The 27325-nt window shown below is 35.6% G+C and overlaps 1 protein-coding gene across 2 annotated transcripts; it reads right to left on the bottom strand.

Moving 5' to 3' along the window:
* Positions 1-670: 670 nt before the first annotated feature.
* Positions 671-21344, bottom strand: LOC125402935 (UDP-glucuronosyltransferase 2B17-like). Of its 2 annotated transcripts, XM_087908912.1 has the most exons (7): positions 20560-21344; positions 18970-19118; positions 17446-17577; positions 11980-12067; positions 11313-11522; positions 11155-11234; positions 3848-3986 (listed from the first exon to the last, which is right to left on the bottom strand). In XM_087908912.1, the coding sequence occupies exons 1-7, from the start codon at positions 21281-21283 to the stop codon at positions 3981-3983; spliced, it is 1389 nt and encodes a 462-aa protein (XP_087765038.1). In that variant the 5' UTR covers positions 21284-21344; the 3' UTR covers positions 3848-3980. The 2 variants fall into 2 exon arrangements, with proteins under 2 accessions (XP_085547811.2, XP_087765038.1); XM_085691685.2 differs by lacking the exon at positions 11155-11234 and having other exon boundaries at positions 671-3986; positions 11303-11522; positions 20560-21343.
* Positions 21345-27325: the final 5981 nt, after the last annotated feature.

Raw genomic sequence — 27325 nt, 5'->3', positions numbered from 1 at the left:
CATTTTATACCGATGCTAATAAATCAGGAAAAGCAGGTTACAAATCAGAAGAATTGAATAAAGTGGAACAAAGTCCTTATGATTCTGTCCAGAAGGCAGAATTATATGTCATCCTTATGGTGCTTAGGGATTTTAAAGAACCTCTTAATATAATTACTGACTCACCATATACAGAAAGAGTTATTTTGCATATTGAAACTTCTGAATTTATACCTGATGATACAGAACTGATCTCATTGTTTATCCAGGTACAAGACATGATTAGGAACAGGCTCTGCCCTATGTATATAACACATATCCGATCCCATACGGGTCTGCCAGGTCCTCTAGCACAAGGTTATGCAGATATTGATCAATTATTGATTGGTAGTGTGCTGCAGGCATCTGAATTTCATAAAAAGCATCATGTCAATAGCAAAGGCTTGAAAAAAGAGTTTTCCATTATATGGCAACAAGCTAAGGAGATTGTAAAGAAATGCCCTACTTGCTCTTTTTATAACCAAACACCATTGCCTGCAGGGAATAATCCAAAGGGTATTAAAAGGAATGAAATTTGGCAGATAGATGTGTTCCACTTTCCAGAATTTGGAAAATTAAAATATGTACATCACACCATTGACACTTATTCAGGCTTTCAGTGGGCAACTGCTTTAAGCGCAGAAAAAGCTGATTCAGTAATCACTCATTTATTAGAAGTTATGGCCATCATGGGTATACCTACGCAGATAAAGACGGATAATGGTCCAGCATATGTTTCTAGGAAAATGACACGATTTTTTGCTTATTATAATATTAAGCATGTTACAGGTATACCATACAATCCTACAGGTCAACCAGTTATAGAAAGATCAAATAAAACTATAAAAGATATGTTGAACAAATAGAAAGGGGTGGAAAATACCCCCAGGAATAGGTTACATAATGCTTTATTAACCTTGAATTTTCTCAATGCTAATGAGAAGGGGACAATGGCTGCAGAAAGACATTGGATATTGGAAAAGTCTACTGACTTTTCCAATCAATTGGTTGAAATAAATCAACCAATTTATTTCAAGGATGTGCTGACCTCACAGTGGAAGCTAGGTGATGTGCTGTGTTGGGGAAGGGGTTTTGCTCTTGTTTCCACAGGAGAAGAAAAATTGTGGATACCATCAAAATTAATAAAGGTTAGATCTGAAGAGAAGAAACCTCTTGGAAAGGAGAAATGACAACATCTACAATGATGATGACCATATCGGTGGTAAGAAAAACATAAAATGGGGGCAGGGTTCTGTTCTTGTCTCCACAGGAAAACACTCGTCTTTGAAAAATTCAAAGGACCCTGGATGTTTGAATACTGACAGATGGAAAAATAACTACCCAATATGGATTATCAAGAAAACTGGATAGGTTCTGTGAGTATGAAGCTCTGGAATATACTAAATCATATTTCTGAATTTATAGAGCTGGTTTTGAAGTTGGACTCTTGGCTCAGTCCCTCTCTAATTCCAAGCCTGTTGTTAAGAGAAAAACCCAGAGTTTCTGGAGTTTCTGTCTTATGTCAAGAGCCATGATATGAGACAGAAAGAAATATGAGTTTAGAAAACATCTTTGCTTTTCTTCATATCTATCATACTTTTCATTGAATATGTCTATCATACCTTTCATTGAATATATGTTTGTATATGTCTATATAATTAATGTTTAAGTTTTCCACAATGAACAATGAGTTTTTCGTGCACTGACTTTTGAAGTCTCCAGGAAGAAGATGGGACCCCCATAACAACAACTCCACTCGGTTGATATGATGCCATGATACTGATAGTGTTCCTACAAGTCCTGTTCCGGGTATCAGCTGCACAGATGATTCCAACTTGGTTAGCTGAAATGATGCACATCTTGAACAACATTCTGGCCAGACCTCCACAAAATACTCAGAGACTGTTTGCAATTTTAAAAGACATTGATCTTGAAATTTAACCATCATTTTACTTTCACAGGATCCTCCAGAAAGAACCTTACCCCCATGACTGCTGGAAGTAATTCTAGAGGATGATGTCCCCTCTCTCAGCAAAGTTTGTCCTCAGGTTTAGGAACAATATTTAGGGATTGATTATAATTAGTATATGGTTGAGAGTTGGGAAAGGAATTTTATAAGTTCAGGGATCTTTTGGGAAAAAAGGGGGGTAATTGGATAGATAAAAATGGTATTTGTGAGATATTGTTTATAGATAATTACATTGGCATATATTGAATATTGTATGTATGCATGCTTCTACCTGTTTAAAACATTTTTATGTATTGATATATGTATACCATATTGCAGTGTACATTTCTACCTCTGATTAAGATACTCATATATTGTTTATGTATTGATATTTATTGTTTACATTTGGAGGTCATTGTTCTCATTTATTGCACAGTTGTTTATTCTCTCAGTCTTTAAGCTAGAATTGTAGATCAATAGTCATCTATGTCTGTCATATTTATGGTTAGACTAATTAGGTTCTTTAGATACATAGAGATTATATATAAATAGTCTTCAACCTCTTCGAAGAGCTGTAGAAAATGGCACTTAATTTAATCTTAGAGTTCTGTGCAGTGAGACACAATCACTCCTGGCAACACCGACCTATTCCCGAGAGATTGTTGAGCACCAAAGACACTCCACTTGGAGCTTGTCTTCTTGACAAAACTGGCCTCTGGGTAAGGAACTGCCCATACCTCAACTACTGACAAATACATGGTATCTGGAGATGGATAAACAGAACTGTCAAATCTTGCCAAGACAGGGTAAGATGGTTTTGAAAAATCTCTTGCCTGTTAAAATCAGGAAATGGATAAAATCCGGAAATGGATAAACAGAACTGTTAAATCTTGCCAAGACAGGGTAAGATGGATTTGAAAAATCTCTTGCCTGTTAAAAATAATCTGTCAGTTATTCTAGGCCTTAGTCAAAATTGGTTGCTTCAATGCTGCAAACAGGTCTTTGGTGATTGCCCAGGTAGCCAGTTGTCTCTGTGATTTGTTACATGTTTTGGAAGTTCTTTTATTGCACTTCCTAATTACTCAGGTAACATTTTTTCCCTTCTCGGATCTTCTATGGGGTTGAAGACTAGATAAATGTAGCTACTTTCCTCTCATGACTTGGCCAAGTTACTTATTATACAAGACTTTAGCAAGTTAGAATAGGATATTTGTACTTACTGTTTATAATTGTGTAGGTTTGTACTTACTGTATATAATTTCGTAGTAGGCTTAGAACTCTCTTACTTAAACAAAAGGGGGAGGTACTGCAGAAGTATCTTCCGCTCCTTCAGCCAATAGTCGCTGAAGCACGAGCCCATGGTGCTGTGAGAGCGCTTTCCGCTCCATCAGCCAATAACTGCTGAAATACCAGGCCACTGGGGTGTGGTATATTTCTCTTTTAAAAAGAGCCGCAGATCTGGGCTCAGGCCTCTTGGTTCCAGCGCTTGGTTCTGGTTCCTGCTTCTGACTCCAGCTCCAGTGACTAGGCTCCCTTCCTGACAGTTTATGGTGTATGTAAGTTTTACCACCCAAAATAAATACCCCCTTAAAACATAATTGGTGTGGGATTGGTTTGCCATTATTTCATTATTTCTTCCTTCCACTCTAATGAAGATATGCTTTGATAGAGTAATCAGTGAATTTTGAGAAGGCTGTTCATAAACTAGAATGATGCTGAAATGTAGTTCATATGCCTTCTCTAATCACTCTTCATTTTATTTCCCGTTGTTGCAAACTTTCGATAAATGAATAAGAAGGATTGTATGGAAAGAAAAGCCATGGCTGCCACACAGGCCAGTAGGAATCCAATCACATCCAGAGAGTGGTACTGGTACCAGGTGAGGTTATGTGCAAGTGGCCTCAGGTGCTTGGCCCGTTTGTGGCGCATGACAAACTCAATCCAGAAGATGGCTCTGTCCAGGGGTTTCATGGGCTGATCATGGTGAATGGTTGACAACCACATAACATTCTTTTTATAGCTGATAGAAGGAAAACAGACATTAACTTACATTTGAAAAATGCACATGTGTAAATTTTGTGTAAACATTAAAGATAATCACACCATACATTTGGAAAATATATTTTGTTTCATGTTCAGAGGCATGTCTGAGTTCATTGAGCATGCAATATTAGGCATTTCAAAAGAAAAATAATAAAGATCAAACATTCCTAAAGTAGAATTTAGACACAGCTAAGACTTAAATACAGCTGGGCGGTGGTGGCGCACGCCTTTAATCCCAGCACTTGGGAGGCAGAGGCAGGCAGATCTCTGTGAGTTCGAGGCCAGCCTGGTCTACAAGAGCTAGTTCCAGGACAGGCACCAAAAACTACAGAGAAACCCTGTCTCAAAAATAAAAAAAAGACTTAAATACAAAATAAATCAAAATGAGATATTGACTTTATAAGGCCTCAGTTATCCATAAGCAAATATTAGCAATTTTTGTGTACAAAATGTGTACTAGTTTCAGGATGTATAAGTAGAAGTCGAATCACTCTCGAATCCTCACGGTGGTGCATGTCTGTGTAAATTTGATAAAGATTAAAATGAAATTTTTATTGTATAAGATTGTTTTGGCTATCCTGGGTTTTTTGTTTTGCCATATAAACTTGATTATTGTTCTCTCAAGGTTTGTGAAGAAGTTTGATGGGATTTTGACGGGGATTGCATTGATTCTATAGATTGCTTTTGGTAGAATTGCCATTTTTACTATGTTGATCCTCCCAATCTAAGAGCAAGGGAGATCTTTCCATTTTCTGGTTTCCTCCTCAATTTCTTTCTTCAGAGACTTAAAGTTCTTGTCAAATAGGTCTTTCACTTCCTTGGTTAGAGTTACCCCAAGATATTTTATGCTATTTGTGACTATCGTGAAAGGTGATGTTTCTCTGATTTCCCTCTCTGCTTCTTTATCCTTTGTGTATAGGAGGACAACCGATTTTTTGGGGTTGATCTTGTATCAATGTGGCAACATTACTAAAGGTGTTTATCAGCTGTAGGAGTTCTTTGGTAGAGTTTTTGGGTTCACTCATGTACACTATCATATCATCTGCAAATGAGATTTTTATGGTACATCTGTCAATGATTAGTTGTTTTAATTACAAATGTGTTTTGGTTCTTATTAATTAGCTCTAATAGCTGCTTCTCAGTGCTTTTATGATTTTCTAATTAAAGTCATCAAATATTTGATAAAATTAATAGGAAGAATAATTTTCAACTCTGTTACTGTATTGAATTTTTATTACTTTTATTATTCTTATTGTTAAGTATAATCACAATAAATTTTTGCTATTACTTTTAAATACATGTGTGAGAGAGTATGTATTTAAAGTGAGTAAACTTTGTGTGTATGTGTTTGTGTGTGTGTGTGTGTGTGTGTGTGTGTGTGTGTGTGTGTGTGTTTGTAATGAGATCTGCTGGAGTTAGAGTTACAGATGTTTGCAACTGATGTAAATGTTGGGAACAGAACTCTGGTCCGCTGCTGGTGTAGACCTTCCCTAATCCACAGAACCATCTTTCAAGCCTAATTTTGAGTCTTACTGTTGATATTCGTCTTCAGTAACATTGTAATTTTAGTAGTATGAGTTGTAAAAATTTCACACAGAAGATCAAGTACAAGGTGTACTTGATTCTCATGCTGAAATAGTTATTGATGAACATATAAAGGAGAAGGGTTATAAAGACAAGTCATCATCTCTGATGTCAGATTAATGCAGCAAAAGTAGCAAATGTAATAATGGTAACTTACTGTCTTTTTATTTACAAAGCAAAATGAGAGAATTATGAATTTATTCTCATTAAATAATCATCATTTCTTAGTATGCATGTTACTCTTGCTTAAAATTTAATTTGTAACTTATCTGATTAGGAAATGAGACGAGGGGAAACTCCTTAGTTTAGGAGAGGAAGGTTAATACAAAAGAAATGCAGATAGTAATAAAGTACCAATAAAGACACCAGAAAAGGCCATAAAAATTTTTGCTATTAATAATTTATTAAATTCTCCCCAAACACATACAATTTTATGTATAAATATACATATGTAATTTTAATGATCTTTTTCTCTTCTGTACTGATGGTGTTGAATTCAAGAGTCAAAGAACACTTTACACAAAACTTACTACCAAAAAAGAGAAATCATCTTTTTAAGAGATTGACCAAGTCTGTCAAAGAGACTCCCTAAACATGGAGCCTATTGGTTGTGCTTATTCTCCAAAGGTGGAAGGTAAGTTTCTATTGCTGAATGAGCATTCAATTCAGAAGCAGAGTCCAGAGACCTCTCAGCTGGAACTGACTTGACATCCCCCTACCTGAAAACTAGCTTTTGTGGTATAAAACAGTAGAGAGGATTGAAAGATTTTAAAAGCCTGAGGGAACTACTGCAAGTTGTTTCTTTGATAAACTACATTCATCTAAGTCTCAACAACATGTGTACCTAAACAAGATCATAATAATGATGACACCTATAGTCTTTTTAACAACATAGGTCCCTAACAAAATTAGAATAAGTATGAAACCTATACTCATTCTCAAAAACATAGGTCCCTAACAAGATCTGAATAAGTAGAACATTTATACTCTTCTCAACAATATATGTCCTTAACAAAATCTGATTAAGTAGAACATCTGTAGTCATTCTCAAAAACATCGGACCCTAACAAAATCTGAATAAGTAGGACATCTATATTTGTTCTCACGAAAATAAGTCCCTAAACAAGTACTTGATGTGCATCTTTCTGTGTGAACACTAAAAATAATTACATAGTATAATCACAGTATCCAGTGAATAAGACTGGTTAATAAAGAAGTGACTTGGGCCCAAGACAGGGCTGAACAGAGCTAAGCAGGTAAAACTAAGCTGCATTATGGGACAAAGAAGGTGGAGTCAGAAAGAAATCATGAAACCCCAGGAGGAGATCAATAGCAGGCTTTTACTGGTAGGCCAAAAGCACATGGCGATACACAGATTAATAGAAATGGGTTAATTTAAGATATAAGAGCTAGCAAAAATGTGCATAAGCTAATAGGAATAGCAGTGTTGTAATTAATATCATTTCTGATTGGTTATTTTGAGTCTGAGTGACTGGGAACAAACAAGCAGCTTCTTCCAAAAGATCTGAATAAGGATGACACCAGTAGACATGTTAAAAGGAAAAGAGGTAAATTTCACTCTGGTCCTAATTTCACATGAAATTTTTAAAGGCACTGAAGTAATGCTAAAAGTCAGAAAGAAATATTCTTTTTCTAATATCGCCCTTTTGGAAAGAGATTCCAAATGGCTTTTTTTATCAAAGAAAAATAATTATCAACATTTTCACTTGTTTCATAGTAATAAGTCTTCATTATTTAAATTTATCCTAAAACAGGTTGCATATTTAAATATCCAACCATACACTTACTTTTATATTAATATCTATGCTATTTTGATGTATTACAACTTTCATAAATGTTATCTATCTCTTTTATAACATTTAATTTCTCTGTTGCAATATTTTTTTGTGGCTTCTAGGTGTACAATATCTGGTACCACCTCTATCATTTTATTGTTGCAAGGAGGGCTGTTTGTTGGTACCTGGTCACTTAGCTAGCTTAAACCTGAAATAATCACACAGAAACTGAATTAATTAAATCACTATTTGTCCCATCAGCTCTAGCTTCTTATTGGCTAACTCTTACATATTAATTTAACCTATTTCTATTAATCTTTATATCACTATGTGGCAGTGGCTTACCAGCAATGTTTCAGCATGTCTATATCTGAACAATGGGAAATGGTATGGGAGTTCCTTCTGTCTATGCGTTGCTTATAATGGTTAATGTATAAACCTTCTGATCCTATGGCAGGGAAAAAAATAATTAGGTGGGGAAGGCTAGGCTATATGATGGGAGAAGGAAGGTGGAGTCAGAGAGATGCCATGAAACTACTGGAAATAGATGTGCTGAAACTTTGTTGGTAGGCAATGACCTCGTGGTAAGATATAGGTCAAGAGAAATTGGTTAAATTAATAAGAGTTAGCCAATAAGAAACTAGAGTGAATGGGCCAAGAAGTGATTTAATTAATACACTTTCTGTGTGATTATTTTGGGTCTAGACAGCTGGGAACCAACAAGTGGCTCTCCCCTCCAACAAATTGGGGTCAGTGTGGTGGACTAAAATCCATGTAAAATGTGAGGAAGCTTGAAAAGGAATTCTATACACAATAATACAGAGTTTAACACAACTTCTTGCTGTTTGCTGGCAGTGTATTGTAGCTCCCTTATGAGAATATTTTCTGATTCAGTTGTAACCATTTTGAAATGCCAGCTCTCTGGTCTTGCTGGCAGTGTGATCTCTAACTCTTTTGGGAGACAGATATTTGGATAGGGTTTGTGATCATACTGTTGCAACTTGCTTAATGGCAGCATGGACTGACAGTGTGCCTGAGAATGGGGCTATGGGCATGGCCTCAGAGGCAGCAAACAGCTCTGCCATGCTGGACTGTACCAAGCAAGCAGTTACTTCTATATAAATTACTTGAGTTTTAGACAGGACAGGCAAGCAGATAGTACCAAATATACCACAGTAATGGTACAGTTTAAGTTTAAGAAGCACTGAGCAACTTAAGAAGCACTCCTGAACAGTAAAAAATTATAGATACAAAATAGGACAGATTCAGAAATAAAAGATGTCTAAATGGGTCACAGTGTTGGATAAATGTACGTAGCCTAGGGAGAGAGAAAGAAAGGTGTATAGAGAGTTGTAAATAAGGAAATCATATAAAAAACAAAGTCTTTAAAGAGACAGAATAGACAGTCATAGAATAAAAGGAGCAAGAAAAATAAGCCACATAAAGATAATAGAAAATTATTGTGTTTTCTTTGAGTTTTTTGACTCTAAAGGAGCTAAGTACAGAGACATTTCATTGTATGGGCTACTAATCTAAACCAGCATGTATATTATAAAAGTATCACAATTTGCAAATTTGAGTTTTAGGATGTGTTGCCTTAGAAAAGAAGTTCTTCTCTTGTTTCCACGAAGGTTGAGAATCTATGGATTGCTTCCAGACTGGTGTTGTTGATGGATAAAGACCCCCTGAAAGGTTGCCTTGAATACTGCTCAAAAAATACTTTGTCCAATAAACAGCAAGAAGCAGTTCAGAGAAAAACTATACTCAAATTCCTAAATATTATTTATAAATTTGTTTTTATATTTAAAGAGGGATATGGTATAGAGATTTTCATTTGTATGGATCTTGGTTTATTGATGCAAACTAAGGTCAATCTAATTATATGTATAATTCTGCTCTGGATTAGGGTATTGTGTGATTGTGTTGTACATTTAATAATGTAATGTATAAGTAAGAAATATAGGTTAATTGTCAACTATAATAGTCAAGCTTGTAGTCATGTTAGGTTTTCTAGATATATATAGAGAGATTTCATTTAGGTATTCTTCAAATCTTTCAGAGACCTTCAAAAAATGACATTTAAATATTTTAAGAAATTGGGACTTTTCATGATAATGAGACACCTCTGCACCTGGCAGCACAAGCTACTTCAAGAAGATGGGCATCAAGGAGGCTGCTTATGAAGTAAATTAGTCAATTGGGCAAGAAACTGCTCTTGCATGGCCACATAAACAGACTTGCAGGATCTGCAGAGAAATGACTGCTGAACTTGCCTAAAGATGAGATGATTCTTTGGGGTTGCTGCTACATGAAAGAGTCTGCCAGACATTCTGCAGGACACAGAATAATGCTACTGGCAAATTGACAATATAGGCAGAAGTATCTTTAAGGTTTCCTGCTTCATGACAAAGTGTGCTGGGTACTATGAGCTTGTAGGCCAAAGATGCCCCAACAATACAGAGGAACCTTGGGTGACTATCAGGAAGCAAGAAGTCCCTTCAATTCTACAGTTTTAGAAATTACTTACATTGAACTTCCTATTTACTTAGACAATGTCATATCCTTCTGAAGTCTTTGATGGAGTTGAAGAATTTATAACTATAATTTTCCTTAGTCATGATAAAACATAAAGTAGGTATAAAAATTGTAACTATAATTCTTGCTTAAGAGCTGTTTTATTGAATGTAATTTTACTATGTTAAAGCCTCTCTTTTTGTTTAAACAGAAAAGGGGGAATGGTGGGAGAAGGGATCACTTTGTTCTGTCCCGACTGCCCAGCTAGCTTACACTTGAAATAATCATACAGACACTGTAATCATCAAATTACTGCTTGACCCATTAGCTCTAATTTCCTACTGGCTAATTCTTGCATCTTATTTGAACCCATTTCTATTAATATGTGTGTTGTCACAAGACTGTGGCTTACTGGGAAATTCTAACCAGCATCTGTCTCAGGCAGGGGATCTCTGACTTCTGCCACTTTGCCCTTTTAACCAACATTCAGTTTGGTCTTCTCTGCTTACTTAAGATCTGTCCTATCAGGCCACGAAGTTTCTTTGTTGATTAGCCAATGAAAGTGACACATAAACAGAAGGACCTCCTACACTACTATAATTCTTGCTTGATGACTGTATTATTAAATGCAATTTTACTATGTGAAAGCCTTCCTTTTTGTTTAAATAGAAAAGGGAAAATGGTGTTGGAGGTCCTTCTTTCTGTCTGTTGCTTTTATTGGTTAATGAATAGGAAATTGGCTTGCCCTGTAGCATGGGAGGAAAAAGGTGGAGTCAAAGAAATGTCATGGAACTGACTCTGGAGACACATGTGCTGAAACTTTGCCTTTAAGCCACTGCCATGTTGTGATATTCAGATTAACAGTAATGGATTAAATTAAGATGCTTGAGTTAGCCAATAAAAAGCTAGAGATAATGTGCCAAGCAGTGATTTCATTGATATAGTATCCATGTGAGTATTTCAGGTCTAGGTGGCAAGGAACAAATAAATGGCTCTCCCCTTCAATATTTTATTTCACTTTACTTACTGGCTGTTAAAGTTTTATACTATCCTTTAAAGTCTGAACAATTACTTTACAAAAAAAATTGAAAATAAAAATTGTCCATAGCTGGTGGCATATGCCTGTTGGACAAGCTGTTCGGAGGATTAAGTAGAAGGATTACACATTGAAGAAATATATAATTTACATAGAAAAGAAATATAAAGCACCACATGGAAATAAAAAGTAATAACAAAAAATGAAAAAAATACCTTTGACACTGAATCATATCCTGATTTGTCTATGTATCTTCCATTATTTTTGCCTTCAGGATAATTCATGCTCCTTTGGCCTTCAGTGAGAATCATAATTAATGATAAACAAATACCAACATATATACATTTTAAAAAGTATACTTACAAAGGATTACCTATGACGGTCTCCAGTGCATTGAGCAAATCTGACCTTGTCATTGTTCTGAAATCTAATGAAATAGCTGCTCCTTTGGCTACTATGTAGGCAATGTTATCATGTTGATCTCCAAACAAAGGAATGCCAATCATAGGGATTCCAAAATGGATCGCCTCATAAATTCCGTTGGCTCCACCATGAGTTACAAAGGCTTTGGTTTTTGGATGACCTAAAATAAGATGAATTCAGATTGAGATTAATTAGCAGTCTTAGACATGAAATAGAAATGTTCACTATCAGGAACTGAAAGGGGATTTTCTACATGAAAATTAATTTTACTTAATTCAATTTATTAATTTAGTTCAACACACAGCTTCTCATTCCCCTCACTTTTCATCCCAAGAAAAGCTATGTGAACCTTGGTGAAATATTTTCTTCTCTCAGAGTGAGAACAAACTAAATTTGCAGAGAGATATTTTGCAGAATTGCTTTGGACTTGAGAGTTGAATTATGAAATTCTAATTTACAGATGAACACATGGGGTACATGGTAGCTAAGAGAAAATGAGTATTAAAAGTGACCAACTGCATACCAGAACTTGTTATCTTAAATAAATAATACATTCACTAAGTGTAATATAAAGGATTTTGAAGTTAACTAGGATATGTTTGTTCTGAGAGTCTTACCTAGAAGGTCATTCTGGGGGAGCCATTTGTAAACTCTGGTATTGGGTCCTAAGGTGTCTGGTGGTTTGCCCTCAAATCTCCAAAGAACCTGTTAAAAATTAGATCATGCTTATTGCTGGAGCCAAATTTAGCATTAAAGAGACTAAATAAATTATATTTAGAAATATATATATATAATATGCATATATGTATATATATATATAATATGTATATATGTATGTAACAGCCTTCATAAAAATGATGCTATGAATTTGAAAGAGAGCAAAAAGAATGAATATGAGAGGGTTTGTAGGAATAACAAAATGGGAGAAATGATGCCAAAACAGAAATTCTAAAAATAGATGTTTTTATATTTAAATATGACATAGGTAAATACCTACCATACAAGTGGATGAGGACATGAGAAAGGGTAAATATTGAGAACTCTAGAGAGACTGAGGAGAAGATTGTGACAGCAGAGTCTGTGCTTATTTTTACATTCAGGCAGGCTGAACATAATCATCATTTTTCTAAGCAGAGATTTTTAGACAAATGAGATAGCTAATGATGCATGAAAATATTTAATATACTCCCATGGTGATATAATTCAATCTCAGAGAAGAGTGGCACATTATTAATAACACATAATTATATGAACATATTTTGACAGTTCTAATAGTCTACTTTTAACAGTGTTATATTTTCAATACTTTTGTGGGTTTTCTTTTATTCACTTGTTCTATGTCATTTTCATTGAATTTCAAGTTTTTAGGCTTTGATTATTTATTCATGACAAATATTTCTGATCCACAATTTTCCTTGGTCTGGAGTTCTTTGATACAATGCCAATGTGTTGACTAATAAAAACATGGAATCATCTGGCCCTTCCAAAGAGTAATTTTGCATAGTGTAGTTCTGAAACACGATCCATGAATGGAGTCATATGAGCAGAATTCTGAGTACTTGAGAGAGCACTCTTAGAAAACAAGACAAGAGTCTTGTGACTTCAATTTCTTCAAAAGGCTAATTTTTTTTTTTTGGTAAGTGTGTTTTACCCTCCCTCTAGGTATAACAGATAGAGTGGATCTATTTCTGGTTAACCACTACTGCTTGCTATTGTCTTTCAGATAAAGTATAAACTGCCATTTGTGAGTTTCTGTTGTGGTTTAATAGAAAATGGCCCGCTAAGGGAATGGCAATACCAGGAGATGTGGCCTTGCTTGATTAAGTATTTCACTATGGGGTAGGCTTTGAGATCTCTTTGCTTCAAGTTTATATCAGTGTAACTTTCAGTCGACTTCACAATCAGAATTGCTAATGAAAATATTGAGTTATTGAAAATGTAAGGACTAAGAAGAGTTACAAGGAATTATGAAACCTATATTTCCCAGGCGGACAAGAATATAAACATGACTTGGGTTTTTCATAAGAGTCATAATTAAATAAAATCTAGTGACACTGTCTGATCTGTTTCTAAAGAAAATATATAAGCTTTTACAAGGTCTACAGAGGACAGTGGAGAATAGGCACATAGAGACCTCTTTTTCTTTCTGAAATTCTCCTGATTTTATGATTAAATAATAATCTGGCAAATAGAGATGATTGAATGACTTATGAAATGTTATTACCACCATGTGGCCAATGTGATTTTTACAGTCTGGTTTATCTATTTATTACTTTCAAGGCTTGACGTAATTCTCTATTTTGTGTCTATTCTATGCAGGAAAGGTTTTAGAGCTTGTGAGGGAGGCGAATCCTCAGGCTTATCTTTGTTAAATACAAACCGGGAGCTTCCTTTTCCCTGCAAGATGTAACATGTTCAGGTCCAGCACTATTTTTGCCTGCATGGTACCATACTTCCCTTCATGATGATAATGGTTAAATGAGCTACAACATTTAAGTGTATTTTTATTATAGATTCCATGATCATGTTGTCTCTTCATAACAATGAAAACCTAAGCAAGACTCTATGGAAAAACTTTTTTTTGTCACACATGGCTTGTCATATTGATCGTATACAACTTCAACTCATGTGATTTTTGCTCATATGATCTTTCTAAACACTCAGATTGTACATTGTCTGATTTTCTGATTAGAGTTAATTATTGCTTATGATTATAATCCCAAGTTTCCAGGAGAAAGTGCTTTAGATGAAGAAATAACTGGCAGAGTTGAATGAATATTGGAAAGGCAAATAAATAAGGGGAAGAGATCCCCATTCAATTTGAGTCCCTTAGGCATTGATTTTAACTATTATAAAATATTAAATGAAGATAAGGAGGTGATTAATCATGAGGAAGAAATGACTAATTCCTTGCATAAATATAAACTCACTGATAACATCCTAAAATTAGGTGTGAATGAAAATTGAGGAAAATTTCCCAATGTAGGTAATATCAAAGTAAATATAGCACCACTGTCAACTGTGCGGGTGATGTCTCCCTCATCTCACTTTTTGGAGTCTACTTTAAAAATGTTTCCTGTATTGCCTAAAGGCACTTCTGAAGCAGGGTAAAGAACCTGATAAACAACCTAATCTTGCATTCTTTCGACTTTTTGACGAGAATTTCCTTGAGCTTATGAAAAAGCTAAGTTTGCAACCTAGACATGGTAGGCTATGGCAGGAAAAGAAATTAATTTCCCAATTCCTCGCTGGCCTCATGAGCTCAGCTTTGTGTTTCAGTGAAATTTCAACAAAATAAAAGTTTTTAGCATGGGGTAGACATGGATAAAATAAAAGATTTTAAGAAGGCTTGTGTTTTCTGTGGATCTACTGCTCCATGTAGTTATGAATCTTTTTGATTGAAACAATAATGCACAACGCTTTCTGAATGACTTCCATATATTTGCCAAAATGGTTCTTAGCCCTTTCAGACTTCTTCAGTGGCAAGTTGGTTTGCAGAGAAAGCCCATAAAAAGTTCTTGTGCTAGGACTGGGGTAATCTTAAATATCACATATGAAATCTGACAGAGATTGATAGATTGGTATCAATAGATAATCAACTGCATAATATGCTTTTGACATCTTCTCCCACATTAGGGATGTAGCAATGGCTTCCTGAATTTAGCTGATATGAAATCTGACTTCAGGCCTAGGGATGTATTAAAAATACAAAGTCCCTCTCTGCCCTATGGCTGGTTTCATAGAGAAACTGAAAGACGCTGTTGAAAATTTAGCAAAATCGGAATAAATTCGAGTGCTATTATTAAAACACTTAGCTTTTGTTAATGTTGATAAAGATTGCTAACGATTAATCATGCCTCAAAGAGAGATAGAAAATGTTCTAGATTATCCGAAGTTAATTTACTTTAGAATGTAGGAATCTACAAACAAAGAGCAAAATTAGCTGGTATAAAATTCTATGCATTACAAAAATAGATGTTGGACTTTTATTACGTTTCAGTAATTTATCCTTGAATGCAATCATAGTGATGCAGTGATGAAGATTTAACAGGGGAAACTGCAGTCACGAATACAGTGCCTACTAATTGGTCGTTTAACCAGAAGGAAAACTGCAGTTATTACTAATGACTATATTGCCTTTCACAAAGAAACATGCTTTGTGAGCAAGGACTCAGTACAAGTAAGAATATGTAGATTTAAGAACCTTACTAAAGGAAAATGATAAACCATCATTGGACTTAAAAGTAAATGGAAAAATGTTTACAGTATTATTTTGTTATGATGAGACTGATGTTTCTATTATAACCTTTGAATAATGGACTCCTGGATGGCTTGTTTTGGGGGGGTAAATTCAACCCTAATAAAGTTGGGAACTATGAGTTCTAAAAGATTAAAGAGGATGCTACAATATTACAAGACATAAAGGAAATCCTCCAGCCTTGTGTTACTCATATTCTGATTAACTCTGGTAAAGAGGCTTTCTACAAGAGACTCATGCACAGATCTATATTCCCACATCTAATGATATCCGTTCTCCACAATCAAAATTCTAATGAAAGTTTGGGTTGTCAAAAATGAAAAACACTAGGAAAACAGATGCAAGAGATTGTGGGGCCTATATTTCCAAATACATGGGGACGTAAGTATGAGTTAATGTTTCACAGAAGTCATAAATTATATAAATACCTATTGACCCTCTCTGGACATCTCGATATCCTGTTTCTAAGGAAAAGATATGGGATCTTCACAAGGTCGTCAGAGAACAGTGAAAAACGGCACATAGAGTCCCCCTTCTCTCTGGAATTCTCCTGGTTTTGTAATTAAAAAAATAATCTAGTAAATGTAGATGGTTGATTGACATATAAAACTTTAATTCCACATGTGTCCAATGGAAGCTTTACAGGCTGGTTGACCTAAAGACAGCTATTGTTGGCATTTAATAGTTTTGCATTTGTAAAAAAGAGTTTTTACTATACATATTCATCCCCATAATAAGATACATTTTATCTTTTCTGTTTCTTCATTCAACCATAAAGGATCTCATTTTAATATTATTGGATTGACAAAATCCCCTATTAAGTGTTAATACTATGCAGCAAATAATTTAGAGCCCATGAGGGAGGCCTTCCCTTGTTTGGGCTTAGATTTGTTAGGTTCAAACTTTGGACAAATTGCTAAGGTTCATATTTAATATGCAATGTTGACCTGGCTGCCTGGTTTTCCATTCATCCTTCAATCCCTACCTGAGGTACCCTCCTGACTAACATACCCTGAGTACTAATGGAAGAATTATATTATTTGATTTTAAATTATGAGAGGCATTTGTATATTGTGTAGTGTCATAGACACAAGTTCCCTGTTTATTCCTTGTGTGTTAGGACTTTCACTCTGACTGGTTAAGAGCAGAGTGGGGAGTTTCATCTTTTACGATGCAGACATCACTGTGAGGGAAGCACCTTTCTCTGATTTTTCTTTGGATATTTCTCCTACAAATACTGGCAGGCCAACCAAAAAATAGACTTTTTTCTTTTTTTGCATTTTCTTTCAATTAACAAAAAATGTACTTTGATTTACAGTTGGTAAGCCTAGGCTCCTCTCCTTCAAATGGCCCTCTCAACTGTACACTGAATAGACCTATTCCAAAATTAGGATGCAGAGTCATGCTGCATTTCAAACTTTTTCAACACCTGCTTACTGTTATTCTGATAGAAATGCTAAATACAAAATAACTCACCCTGAAAATCTAATGTATGCAGTGACTTTAAGTAGTCAACAAATAGAACAAATAGAACAAGTGACTCTGAAGAATCTGACTATGTCTACATGCTCTTGATAGCAATGTCATCATCATGCCAGCATTTCAGAATGTTCTCACTTTGATCACTGTGTTTGTATACAACTCACTCTCAGTCAAAAACACCTTCTGCACTATTGAACTATCTGTTGTGGATATCTATTTGGCTAAAGGAAATTAGAGCTTCCTTAAAACTTTACCTTTCACACAATCATTTCTATAATCAGACCTTTCAAGGACGTTCACAGACTTAGTATAGAGTCACCTCCCATGGAATGCTTCCCCTCACCTTTTGTGGAATCTGGGCAAGGGCCCATGCAATTTCATTGGCTTTGTCTTCTGACATGTTGCTGACCATTGACCCCAGAGAAAACACCACAACACCATGCTCTCCAGAGGTCTGGACAAAGTCTTCCATTTCCTGTGAAGAGAATTTTCTTCATGACAAAATACAGTTGTAGAATAATCACTTATGAAACATTTATGAAAGAACTAAGGGAATAAAAATTGAAGTGTTTATAGAATATTTAGTATAGTGGTGTTAAAACATACCAAAGGCCAACAGGAAAATATCAAAGACTTTAAATTTCGCAGTTATCCACACAAACTATACTCACACATTGTCCAAGTGATATTCTAAATATTTTCCTCTGGCAAAATTAAAACTCAGGAGTGTAAGCATATTCTATAAGCATTCAAAAATTGTCATTTCATTTATAAAGTTTCTGCTTACAGAAATGGTTGTTATTTTTTCCCTTGATATTTTCTTTTTCTCCTTTAATGGCTGATTTAATATTATTAACTAGTGTTTGATAAAATAATATTCATGTTATAGTATGTACACTGTGGTTATTTTCACAAACTTCCTACCATGATTAGTAAAATTTTTTGAATATTTGTGGAACAAGAATAACTGCATGATAAACACACAGGATGTACTAATTTTCTAATATTGTGTATGAATAGGATATTTTTAAAGCTATTATCCAAAATTTACTGGTTGGAGAGAAGTATGTCTCATCTGTTTGTTCAGATATCAAACAACTCCTTAGGATATTTGTTAACCATAACTTTTGGTGATGAACATTTTTTTATTGATGAGTTTAACTGACTTAACTTCTCTGTCTCTTGGCATGTGTTTATATGTGTGTGGGCTTGTTTGCGAATGTGTGTTTGTGTATACGTGTGTGGACATGTGTGTGTGCTTGTGTATGTGTTTGCACATATGTGTCTGTGTGTTTATGTGTCTCTGACCCTGTGTGTGCTTATATGTGTAGGTATGTTTGTGTATGTGTCAGGGTTGCTGGGGAGATTCCTTGGCTTTGTTTAGCACATAGATGCCAAAAGTTAAAATCTGACATCTTGCTCTACTAATCTTCAACATAGGTTTTAATACTGTCTCACAATGAGCACAAAACCTATCATTTTTTTTAACAGACTAGTGGCCAGCAAGCTCTCAGTATCAGCCTGTTTCTGCAACCTCAGTGCTAATGTCATTGCACTGTGCTGGGACACCCAACTTTTTACCTGGGTGTTGTGATTCAAACATACATCCTCATAATTGCTAGGAAAGGACTTTTACCCAATTGCTAGCCACCTAAGTACCCTAACTGACCAAACTTACTTCACTGATAGTAATATTTCCCAGGTCCATCACATTCTTTCCTGAGTTTATTCACCTCCTCCTTAGCAGGATGCTTAAGTCACCTTCCTATATATCTCTATCCCTGGGAGACAAATCTAATGAAAGCTGTAGAATCACGTTCACCAGAAATGAAATCAAATAAGAAAGAGATCTAAAGAATATATTTACCTTTGGCAAGGATTTAGCAGGTTTGCAGTGGAGACCTCCAACATAGTCAACATTTGGTAAGGTTGGGCGAGGAAACTCCAAATCCCAGTAGGATCTAATGAGCCACATTTCTGCTTTGCCTATTGTCTCAGTTAAGGTAGTGGGCCTTCCTAGAAGGAGAAATGAGCAAGTGAGAAGGAGAAAAGTTGAATGATTGTCATTTGAATATAAAATATATTTCCTTAAATGATGGAAGAAAATATGCTTGATATGGAACATGTGAATTTAGAAGCCAGTGTTTATTGATATGCCACATAATTTACAGTGTAATGATTTGTTGCTCACATAATTACATAAATGTCAGTTTAGGTTTTTTTTAAAGCAAACTGTAAAAACTAATGTTTCTACATTAACTTGAAATAGTTATTGAATACTTTCTAAGCCATTATTTAGAGAGCACACATTTTTCTCCTCTCTACACTTTTAAAAGGAACAGTCAACTATAGACACACATTACAGATCCAAAAGTCCATGGCCAGACTTCCCCTGGGTCCTTGTAGTTTGTAGCCATTCCTTCTTCCTTGTTTTGCTAAAGGAGCTGTAAAGTTTATGAATTGCTGAATTTCCTGGTTATTGCTTCTATCTTTGTTTCATATTAAGAAATTTAATGGTGATTATCTTATAAATCAATCACAATATTTTCAGGAATTATAAGAATATAAATTTTTGCCAGTCTAACCAATGAAATATTTTTTAAGAGGAAAAAAAAAACAGGACTTTAAAAAATACAGACCTTGTATATGTGTATTCATGCTTCCATAGTGTTTAAAAAAAGATGGATGTTAGGAAAGTACACAATCAAAAGTATGGTTTTGATAGAAACCCCAGTTCCACTTTTAAGTCTGTGAACTAACATAGTATCTTTAAGAGTAAAGGAATTCTTTAGAAAATACAGAAGAAATATTTTATAATTTAGATTTTTTATTTATGTATACGTGTGTCTACATGAATATATACTAAGTTTATTCAGAAATCGGCAGATACCATAAAAGTGCAGCAGTTCCCCTGAAGTGAAACTTACAGGCAATTTTAAGACACTGGACCTGGGCGGGTGCTAGAAAGAACTCATGTACTCAAAATCAACAGAAAAAAACTCTTAACCTTTTGGTTATATTTTCAGAACCCACAGTTTAGTTTTAAATAAAGACGGTTGCCTATGCAAGAGAAAATAATTTCTTCAATATTATATACATATTGAAAGTGTAAAATATTTCATTCTTTAATATACATTAGTTATGATTTGGTTAACTAGCTAGTGACTTATTAAAATAGATTAAAAATTCCAGTAAAATGAGTAAAGGATCACTTAAGAAAAGTCTACTTGCTTCTCTTTGCAGCTCTATATTTCAGCAGAATGTCCTGTATCAGGTCTGATAACCTGCTTCTTTTTGATCAATATTATGAGATTTACAGTGGATTTGGAAGCTAGCATCATATCACATTTGATCATCTATAAAAGGTCACTTAATTTTGCACTTCATGGACATGACTATAGATTTAAATACTTGTGAAAATTAGGTCATTGAGCTACTGAGAAGAAACATAACTTACCCAATGTTTCACTGTAAAACTGACTCCATTTCTTTTCGCTAAATGTCTGGAACCAAAAGTCAAAATACAACATACACATCATATTTTTTACCCTCTCCATGAATGTCATTTGACCTCCTAATCCTGACAAAATTATAGGTACATAGGAGGGAGGGACTAGAAATTTCCCACTGTACTTTTCCATTGTATAGCCAGGAGTGCCTCGAAGACTGTAGAGAAAAGGGATCTGGAGAAGTTCAGCTATCAGCTCCCCACAGGGAGCAACGGGATCTGAGACAAGGACATCAAACTTGGATCTCTGTAGTTTTGTCATAAGTTGATTGTTTGAAACTGTGTCTTTGCAAATCTTTAGATAGCTATTAGAATATTCCTCAAACATGTATTGTAGCAAAGGAGAGAAGGATAAACACAAATCTCTTGGTATCTCATAAGTCCATACATCAACAAGCATTGTGAAAACCTTGTCAAAATCATCTTTACTGATAGACGTAGGAAAATTCTCAAACTTCAGACCAGGTGATTTCTGGGGATCAAGAAAGATGGAAACTGAAGATCTCAGAACTGTCACTTCATGTCCCCTCTGTACAAGTTCATCCAGTATTGTCTTTAGATTCATCCAGTGACTGTATTCCATTGGCCATACCAACACCTTCCCACAGTTCCCAGATCTTAAGTAACAACCCATCTGCAGGATCAGCAGAACAGACATCCACTTCACAGACATCCTGAGTCATCAAAGTCTTCTGTTTAGAGTGTGTCCCCTGTGTCAACGCTTATCCTGATATCTAAGAAGAGAAATCCTTGAGTTAAAATATAACTGGAGTTGCACAAGGCAAATGCACTAAATTACCACACTGAACTTCTGATCTAATGGAGATAGTAAAAGCAAATATTAAATATTCATATTTGCATGTCAATGTTTAATGACAATGTTTTGTAATAAAGCAAATTCAGGAGTCAATGACCTGTTTGCATAGCTGCTGTTTCTAAGATGTTTGAATAGTAGCAAGAACATGGTTAGTGAAAGGTTAGTCAGAAACTTCTCAACACAGAACCCAAGATGTATTAATTGTACAGCTAATATGTATTTTATCAATATCATCTTAAAGAAATTTTAATATGAATTTGATGAACATATTCACATATGTATAATTTCTTAAATAGCTGGGAATGCACCTAACAAACTCTATTGACCGAAGCCCTTGGAGAAGATAGACAAGAGCCTGTTCCTATTAATGTCCCTAGGGAAATAGAAGACTAGCAATTGAGTTATTAGAGTCACAGTTGATAGACTAACTTGAGTGATATTATCTGCTAAAGCAGTCAGTTGGTTCATCTTACCAGTTGGTTTTTCATAAGCCCAAGAAGTAGTTGAATAGCTTGTTATCAGAATATAATCCACAAAGGCTCTAAAAAGTAGATGAGTACATGTATCTACATTCCTTCTTCTCAAGGAAACACTATGACCACCATTCATGAGGTCATCAATTTCTGTAAGATTTCACATGCAGAATCTTGAAACTGACATGTGACTTTAGATTTTGGATGACCTAGTTTCAGAAGAACAACAGAAAATATACTAATCAGAGTTCTTTCCATTACCCTCTTCCCAAAATAACAAATGGAACCAAAATCACTTGAGGAATAAGTAGGGAAACACTGTCATATAGGCTTGCTTAAGAATAGATGCAAACGCATGCATACTCTTGTGTCCATCGGGTTGTAAGAGGTTTTGTCAAATGTAGTGATGTTGTTAGCCTCAGGAATCATAGACTGTTATCAAAATATCCAGTGCAAGGAATGAAAAACTTCACTTTCGTTTGTTGTTCTGGTGGGGACAGGGTGCCCTTGACTCTTCCCAAAAATATAGATTCTAGTCATTGTCCTTGATTGCAGGCAGAGACAGGTAGATCTCTGTGAGTTAGGGGCCAGCCTGGTCTACAAGAGCTACTTCCAGGACTGACTCCAAAGATACAGAGAAACCCGGTAGTGAAAAATAACAACAGTGTGCTGTATTGTTGTATGATAAACAGTGTCAACTTTTTGTGATTGGCAATATGTCATTGATCATTAATGTTTCTTAGTGGTTTTTGAAATATTCCTCTGTTAGAAAAGGGAACAGATATAAAATTGAATCTGTAAAATCCAAGGAAAGAACACAGTGCTGCCTATAATAGGCAGATACTTTTACAATGCACAATTTGTTCCTGGAATACAAAAATACAATACCAGCTCACATTTCATTCTCTCAAAGCAAAAAATATTTAAAAATTGGTTTTATTTTTGACTTTTCTAAAACAAATCAGTTTGCTTCCTATCACTCTTTAGCTTGTTACTCAGGATTCAGTTTCCCAGAGTCTTACTCAGAAGGTCCTTCTGGGGGACCCACTGCAGAATCCTGGTATTGGGACCTAACGTATCTGCTTTCATATCCCTAAATCACCAAAATACCTGTTAGAAGTTAGACAATAATTTTCTCAGATTTCAAAACTTAAAATGTAGTATTATAGGAATTAGACAGTGCATAGCTAAATGCCATTTGAATCACCGGTGTGCAAAGCAGGTAAAAAGACATTATACAAGAAAAGATATCAAAATATAAGGCAGAGTATGGCAACACCGTCTGTTTTTCTTTACATTTAATCAGGTAGAATTTCATCATGATTTTTTATGTTCAGTTATGTGCACACATGAGAGAGTCAATGAAACAAGAATATATTTTTAAAAGTTTATATGCTCTTACATTATCTGTAAGGAAGAATGATTAAACTTCATGTATATTTACTACAATTCTTCTAATTTCATGTCAGTTAAAAAAATGCACAGATCTTAATTATATTCATTTGTCCTATTTTTTAATAGGGGTTGACACTTGTTTTTTGTTATTCATTACTTATTTTTGGCAAATATTCCATATTAACAATTTTTCTCCATTTACAAGTTCTTTGGAAAAGGTGCCACCAAGAATATTCAGAGAATGGAGCTTCTGTCTTTCTTATCCTGGTCATTACCTCGGAGAGTATATGTGTTTATGTTGTCCACTAACTACCAGTGACTTAGTTGAAGGCGTAAAATTTCCTATACTTGCTTGTGCCGTTCTGCATATTGAGGGGATTTTGCCTCCAGAACAAAAATAACCGCAAAGAGCAACTGGCATAACTTCTTTTAACATATAAAAAAATAAGTCTAATATCACTCATCATTGGTTGAGGCACCGGTTTTACTAAGGAATTACAGGAAGTGCAGAACACTTCATCACACAGATGGTATCACTGTCGCTGAGACTGGATATTCCATTCATGTGGAAAGGAACCTGCTGTGCTGCTCATAAGTGCTAGTAGCTGCAGAAAGCATTCAAAATCCTAATGGTGCTGCATCTGACCCATATGATAGATGGCAAACACTTCAGGGTTAATACACTTTGTGAAATGCCAAGCAGTTCCACAGCCAGACCACACAAATGGTGCTCATTTTAAAAATCCCAAACTACCCTTGTATAAATGGGATCTTCACCTACATGTTCAATAATTGTTTACCACAATAAATTTAAACATTTCTTCAGGATCTCAGGGAAAACCAACATGAGTTATTACAGCGAGACTTCATGGGATAGGAAGCTAAAATCTAGTTCCTATGTACTTCAAATTAAAGCTCAGATGTGATAAATTATCTTCATATACTCTATGATGAGAGTCAGCTGGACCTTTTCTGGTATCGCTCCTATTTCTACTGCATTATCTCTTATCTCCCACTTCTTCCTAAATGAAACACACTTTACTCTTCTGGGTTAGAGACAAAGTGTCATAGACAATGTTTGGCTGTGTCTGGTTCACCATAAGGACAGGAAACATTCCACCTTCTCCTCTACATTATCTTGTTTTAGGTTTGGTGGATTCTAGAATGGCTTATTCTTACTTTTTGTTTTTTCTCAATGAACAGGGTAGAAAGGAACTGAGATGGTGAACTGTTTTTTTTCCCATTTACTGAGAAGTCTTCTGAGTGGTAACTAAACAATCCTAGTTCAGCATTCTCATAAAGAGGGGAGGGAAACTTGGGAAGTCTCTAAGCAACTGCAGTTCTGGAAGACTATTGATGCTATTTTACGGGTAATTTTCTATTATCTGTTAACAAAGTTTTTAAAATAAACTTTCATTTTCCCTGAATGTGTAGATTCAAACAAAGCTCAAGAAAAAGGTTTAAGTGACCACTGAGAATTTAGTTATTCTTGTGTAGTTTTGCTCCCAGTGTCATCAGAATTGAAAAGTTTAGTTTGCACTCACTCACCATGCTTCCCTGTGACCACAATGTTTATGTCACTGTTATTTTCATCAAAAACACATTTGGTAGAATCTGCCATCTTTATCTTTGTTTCTTAACCTGACTAAGGCAATCATAATATTTGATTTTACATAAAGGGACCTTCCAGTGTCACCCCTTTCCAGACTTTAGTAAACTAAATAGATAATTGTCTTCCATGGGGACCTCATTTTACCTTTTGTGGAATTTGTGCAAGGGCTGATGCAATAGTCTTGGCCCTTTGTTGTGTTGTGTTAGTGATTATTGACCCAAGAGAAAACACCACGACACCATGTTCCCCAGAGATCTGTGCAAACTCTTCCATTTCCTGTGGATACAGAATTTTTTTTTATAATTGAAGATCAATAGCAGATAAAATGCTGTTCAAATCACTATTAACCATGGAGAAAAATGAAGCTTGTTTGGAGAGACAACACCACTGATCAAGCGCAGATGATAATCATTGCCGTCATAATCACCTTGTACTCAATGGGTATCAGCACTGTGTATATGCATATCTTTGAGCAAAAAATATTCCAAGTACTATCTTTTGAAAAATTTTAAGTTGTATTATCTTCTACCTCAGGCTCCTGGTATGGCCCAGCAATCCCATAAACTTTCAGTTTGGAATTCTGTCTATTATATTACATTCGTGTAGGAAACTTGCGGGACTCAGCATGGAGAGTCCATGCTATATAACCTCTATAAAATGACAATTCTCACATATACAGAATTTGTTATGCCTTGTTAAGACAGGTATTGTTAGAAAGTTGAATAGTAACTTGTAATAGAAGTGCACAACCCATTCAGCCAAGGACAGAGAAACATTCACCAATATCAGTACTTACTACATCTCAAGATGCTGTATAGACACTTCTTACACACTCCCTTAGAATGATGGTCATACAGTTACCTAAACACAGTAAAAGGCAATATTGAGAAGTCTCTATTATTTAAAAATAAGATCCACTCATTAATTATTTGTGTCATCATTAGGTTAGTGCCCGACAAAAAAGGAAGTTATAGGAGGAATGGTTTTGGTTGGAGCATATTTCGAGCTTTTGGTATATATCACGTTATTAAGTCCATAAGAATGTTCATGGTGGTGAGAGCGTTAACTGCTATTCCTTTTTTTTTCCCGTTTGACTTGTTTATTCAAGTATCTGAAAACACTCTTTCCACTTCCTCCCTTCCTCCCAATACCCTCCCGCTCCTCCCACTCCCCCCACTCACTTTCCTCCTCCCTCACCATTCCCCAGAGCAGTCAGGGTTTCCTGCCATGTGGGAAATCCAAGTTCCTTCCCCCTCCCTCAAGGACCAGGAAGATGAGCATCCAAACAGGCCAGGATCCCAAAAAGTCAGTCCATGCAGACGAAATAAGACCCAGTGCCATTGTTAATGGCTTCTCAGTCTTCATTTGGACCTTGGGGGCTCAGTCAGCCCCCATGTCAACCACATTCAGAGAGTCCGGTTTGATCTCATGCTAGTTCAGTCCCAGTCCAGCTGACCTTGGTGAGCTCTCATTCGATCAGTCCCCTTGTATCAGTGGGTGAACGCACACTTCACGGTCTTGACTTCCAGTGCTCCAATGTGGGTCTCTGTCTCTATCTCCATCCATCATCAGATGAAGGCCCCCTCTGATTTTGCTTTCCTTGCTCATGCTCTCCCTCCCTCTGCTTCTCATTTGGGTCTAGGGAGTTAAGTCCAGTGTTCCAATATGTGTCTCTGTCTCTATCTCCATCCATCGCCATATGAAGGTTCTGTGGTATATGCAAATTATTCATCAGTATGGTTATGGGCCAAGGCCAGATCAGGCACCCTCTGGAGAAAATCAACAAGATCGACAAACCCCTAGCCAAACTAATCAAACGGCAGAGAGAGAACACTCAAATTAATAAGATCAGAAATGAATAGGGGGACATAACCGCAGACACAGAGGAAATTCAGAGAATCATCAGATCTTACTACGAAAGTTTATATGCCACAAAGTTGGAAAATGTAAAAGAAATGGACATTTTTTTAGATAAGTACCATATACCAAAGTTGACCCAAGAACAGGTGAACAATCTAAATAGACCTGTTAGTCGTGAAGAATTAGAAGCTGCTATCAAAAATCTCCTTACCAAAAAAAGCCCAGGACCAGATGGTTTCAATGCAGAATTCTACCAGAACTTCCAGGAAGAGCTAATACCTATACTTCTTAATGTATTCCACAATATAGAAACAGAAGAGTCATTGCCAAACTCCTTTTATGAAACTACAGTTACCCTGATACCAAAACCACAAATACACAACCAAGAAAGAGAATTACAGGCCAATCTCACTCATGAACATCGACGCGAAAATTCTCAAAAAAATACTGGCAAACCGAATCCAATAACACGTTAGAAAAATTATCCATTATGATCAAGTAGGCTTCATCCCAGAGATGCAGGGCTGGTTCAACATATGCAAATCTATCAATGTAATC

This window comes from Myodes glareolus, chromosome 8, assembly GCF_982192425.1.
Source record: "Myodes glareolus chromosome 8, mMyoGla1.1, whole genome shotgun sequence".
Taxonomy (NCBI): domain Eukaryota; kingdom Metazoa; phylum Chordata; class Mammalia; order Rodentia; family Cricetidae; genus Myodes; species Myodes glareolus.
The sequence above is the reverse complement of the archived record's forward strand: the minus strand, read 5'-3'. Positions and strand labels throughout refer to the sequence as shown.

What these genes read in the sequence shown, in the direction of transcription:
- LOC125402935 (XM_085691685.2), bottom strand. Translation starts at nt 21,283, where the DNA reads ATGTCTGTGAAGTGGATGTCTGTTCTGCTGATCCTGCAGATGGGTTGT. An exon ending in GTTTTACAGTGAAACATTGG is followed by an intron (nt 19,119 to 20,559) that starts GTAAGTTATGTT and finishes TTCTCCTTCTAG; the next exon opens with GAAGGCCCACTACCTTAACT. An exon ending in CCCCCAGAATGACCTTCTAG is followed by an intron (nt 11,523 to 11,979) that starts GTAAGACTCTCA and finishes ATCTTATTTTAG; the next exon opens with GTCATCCAAAAACCAAAGCC.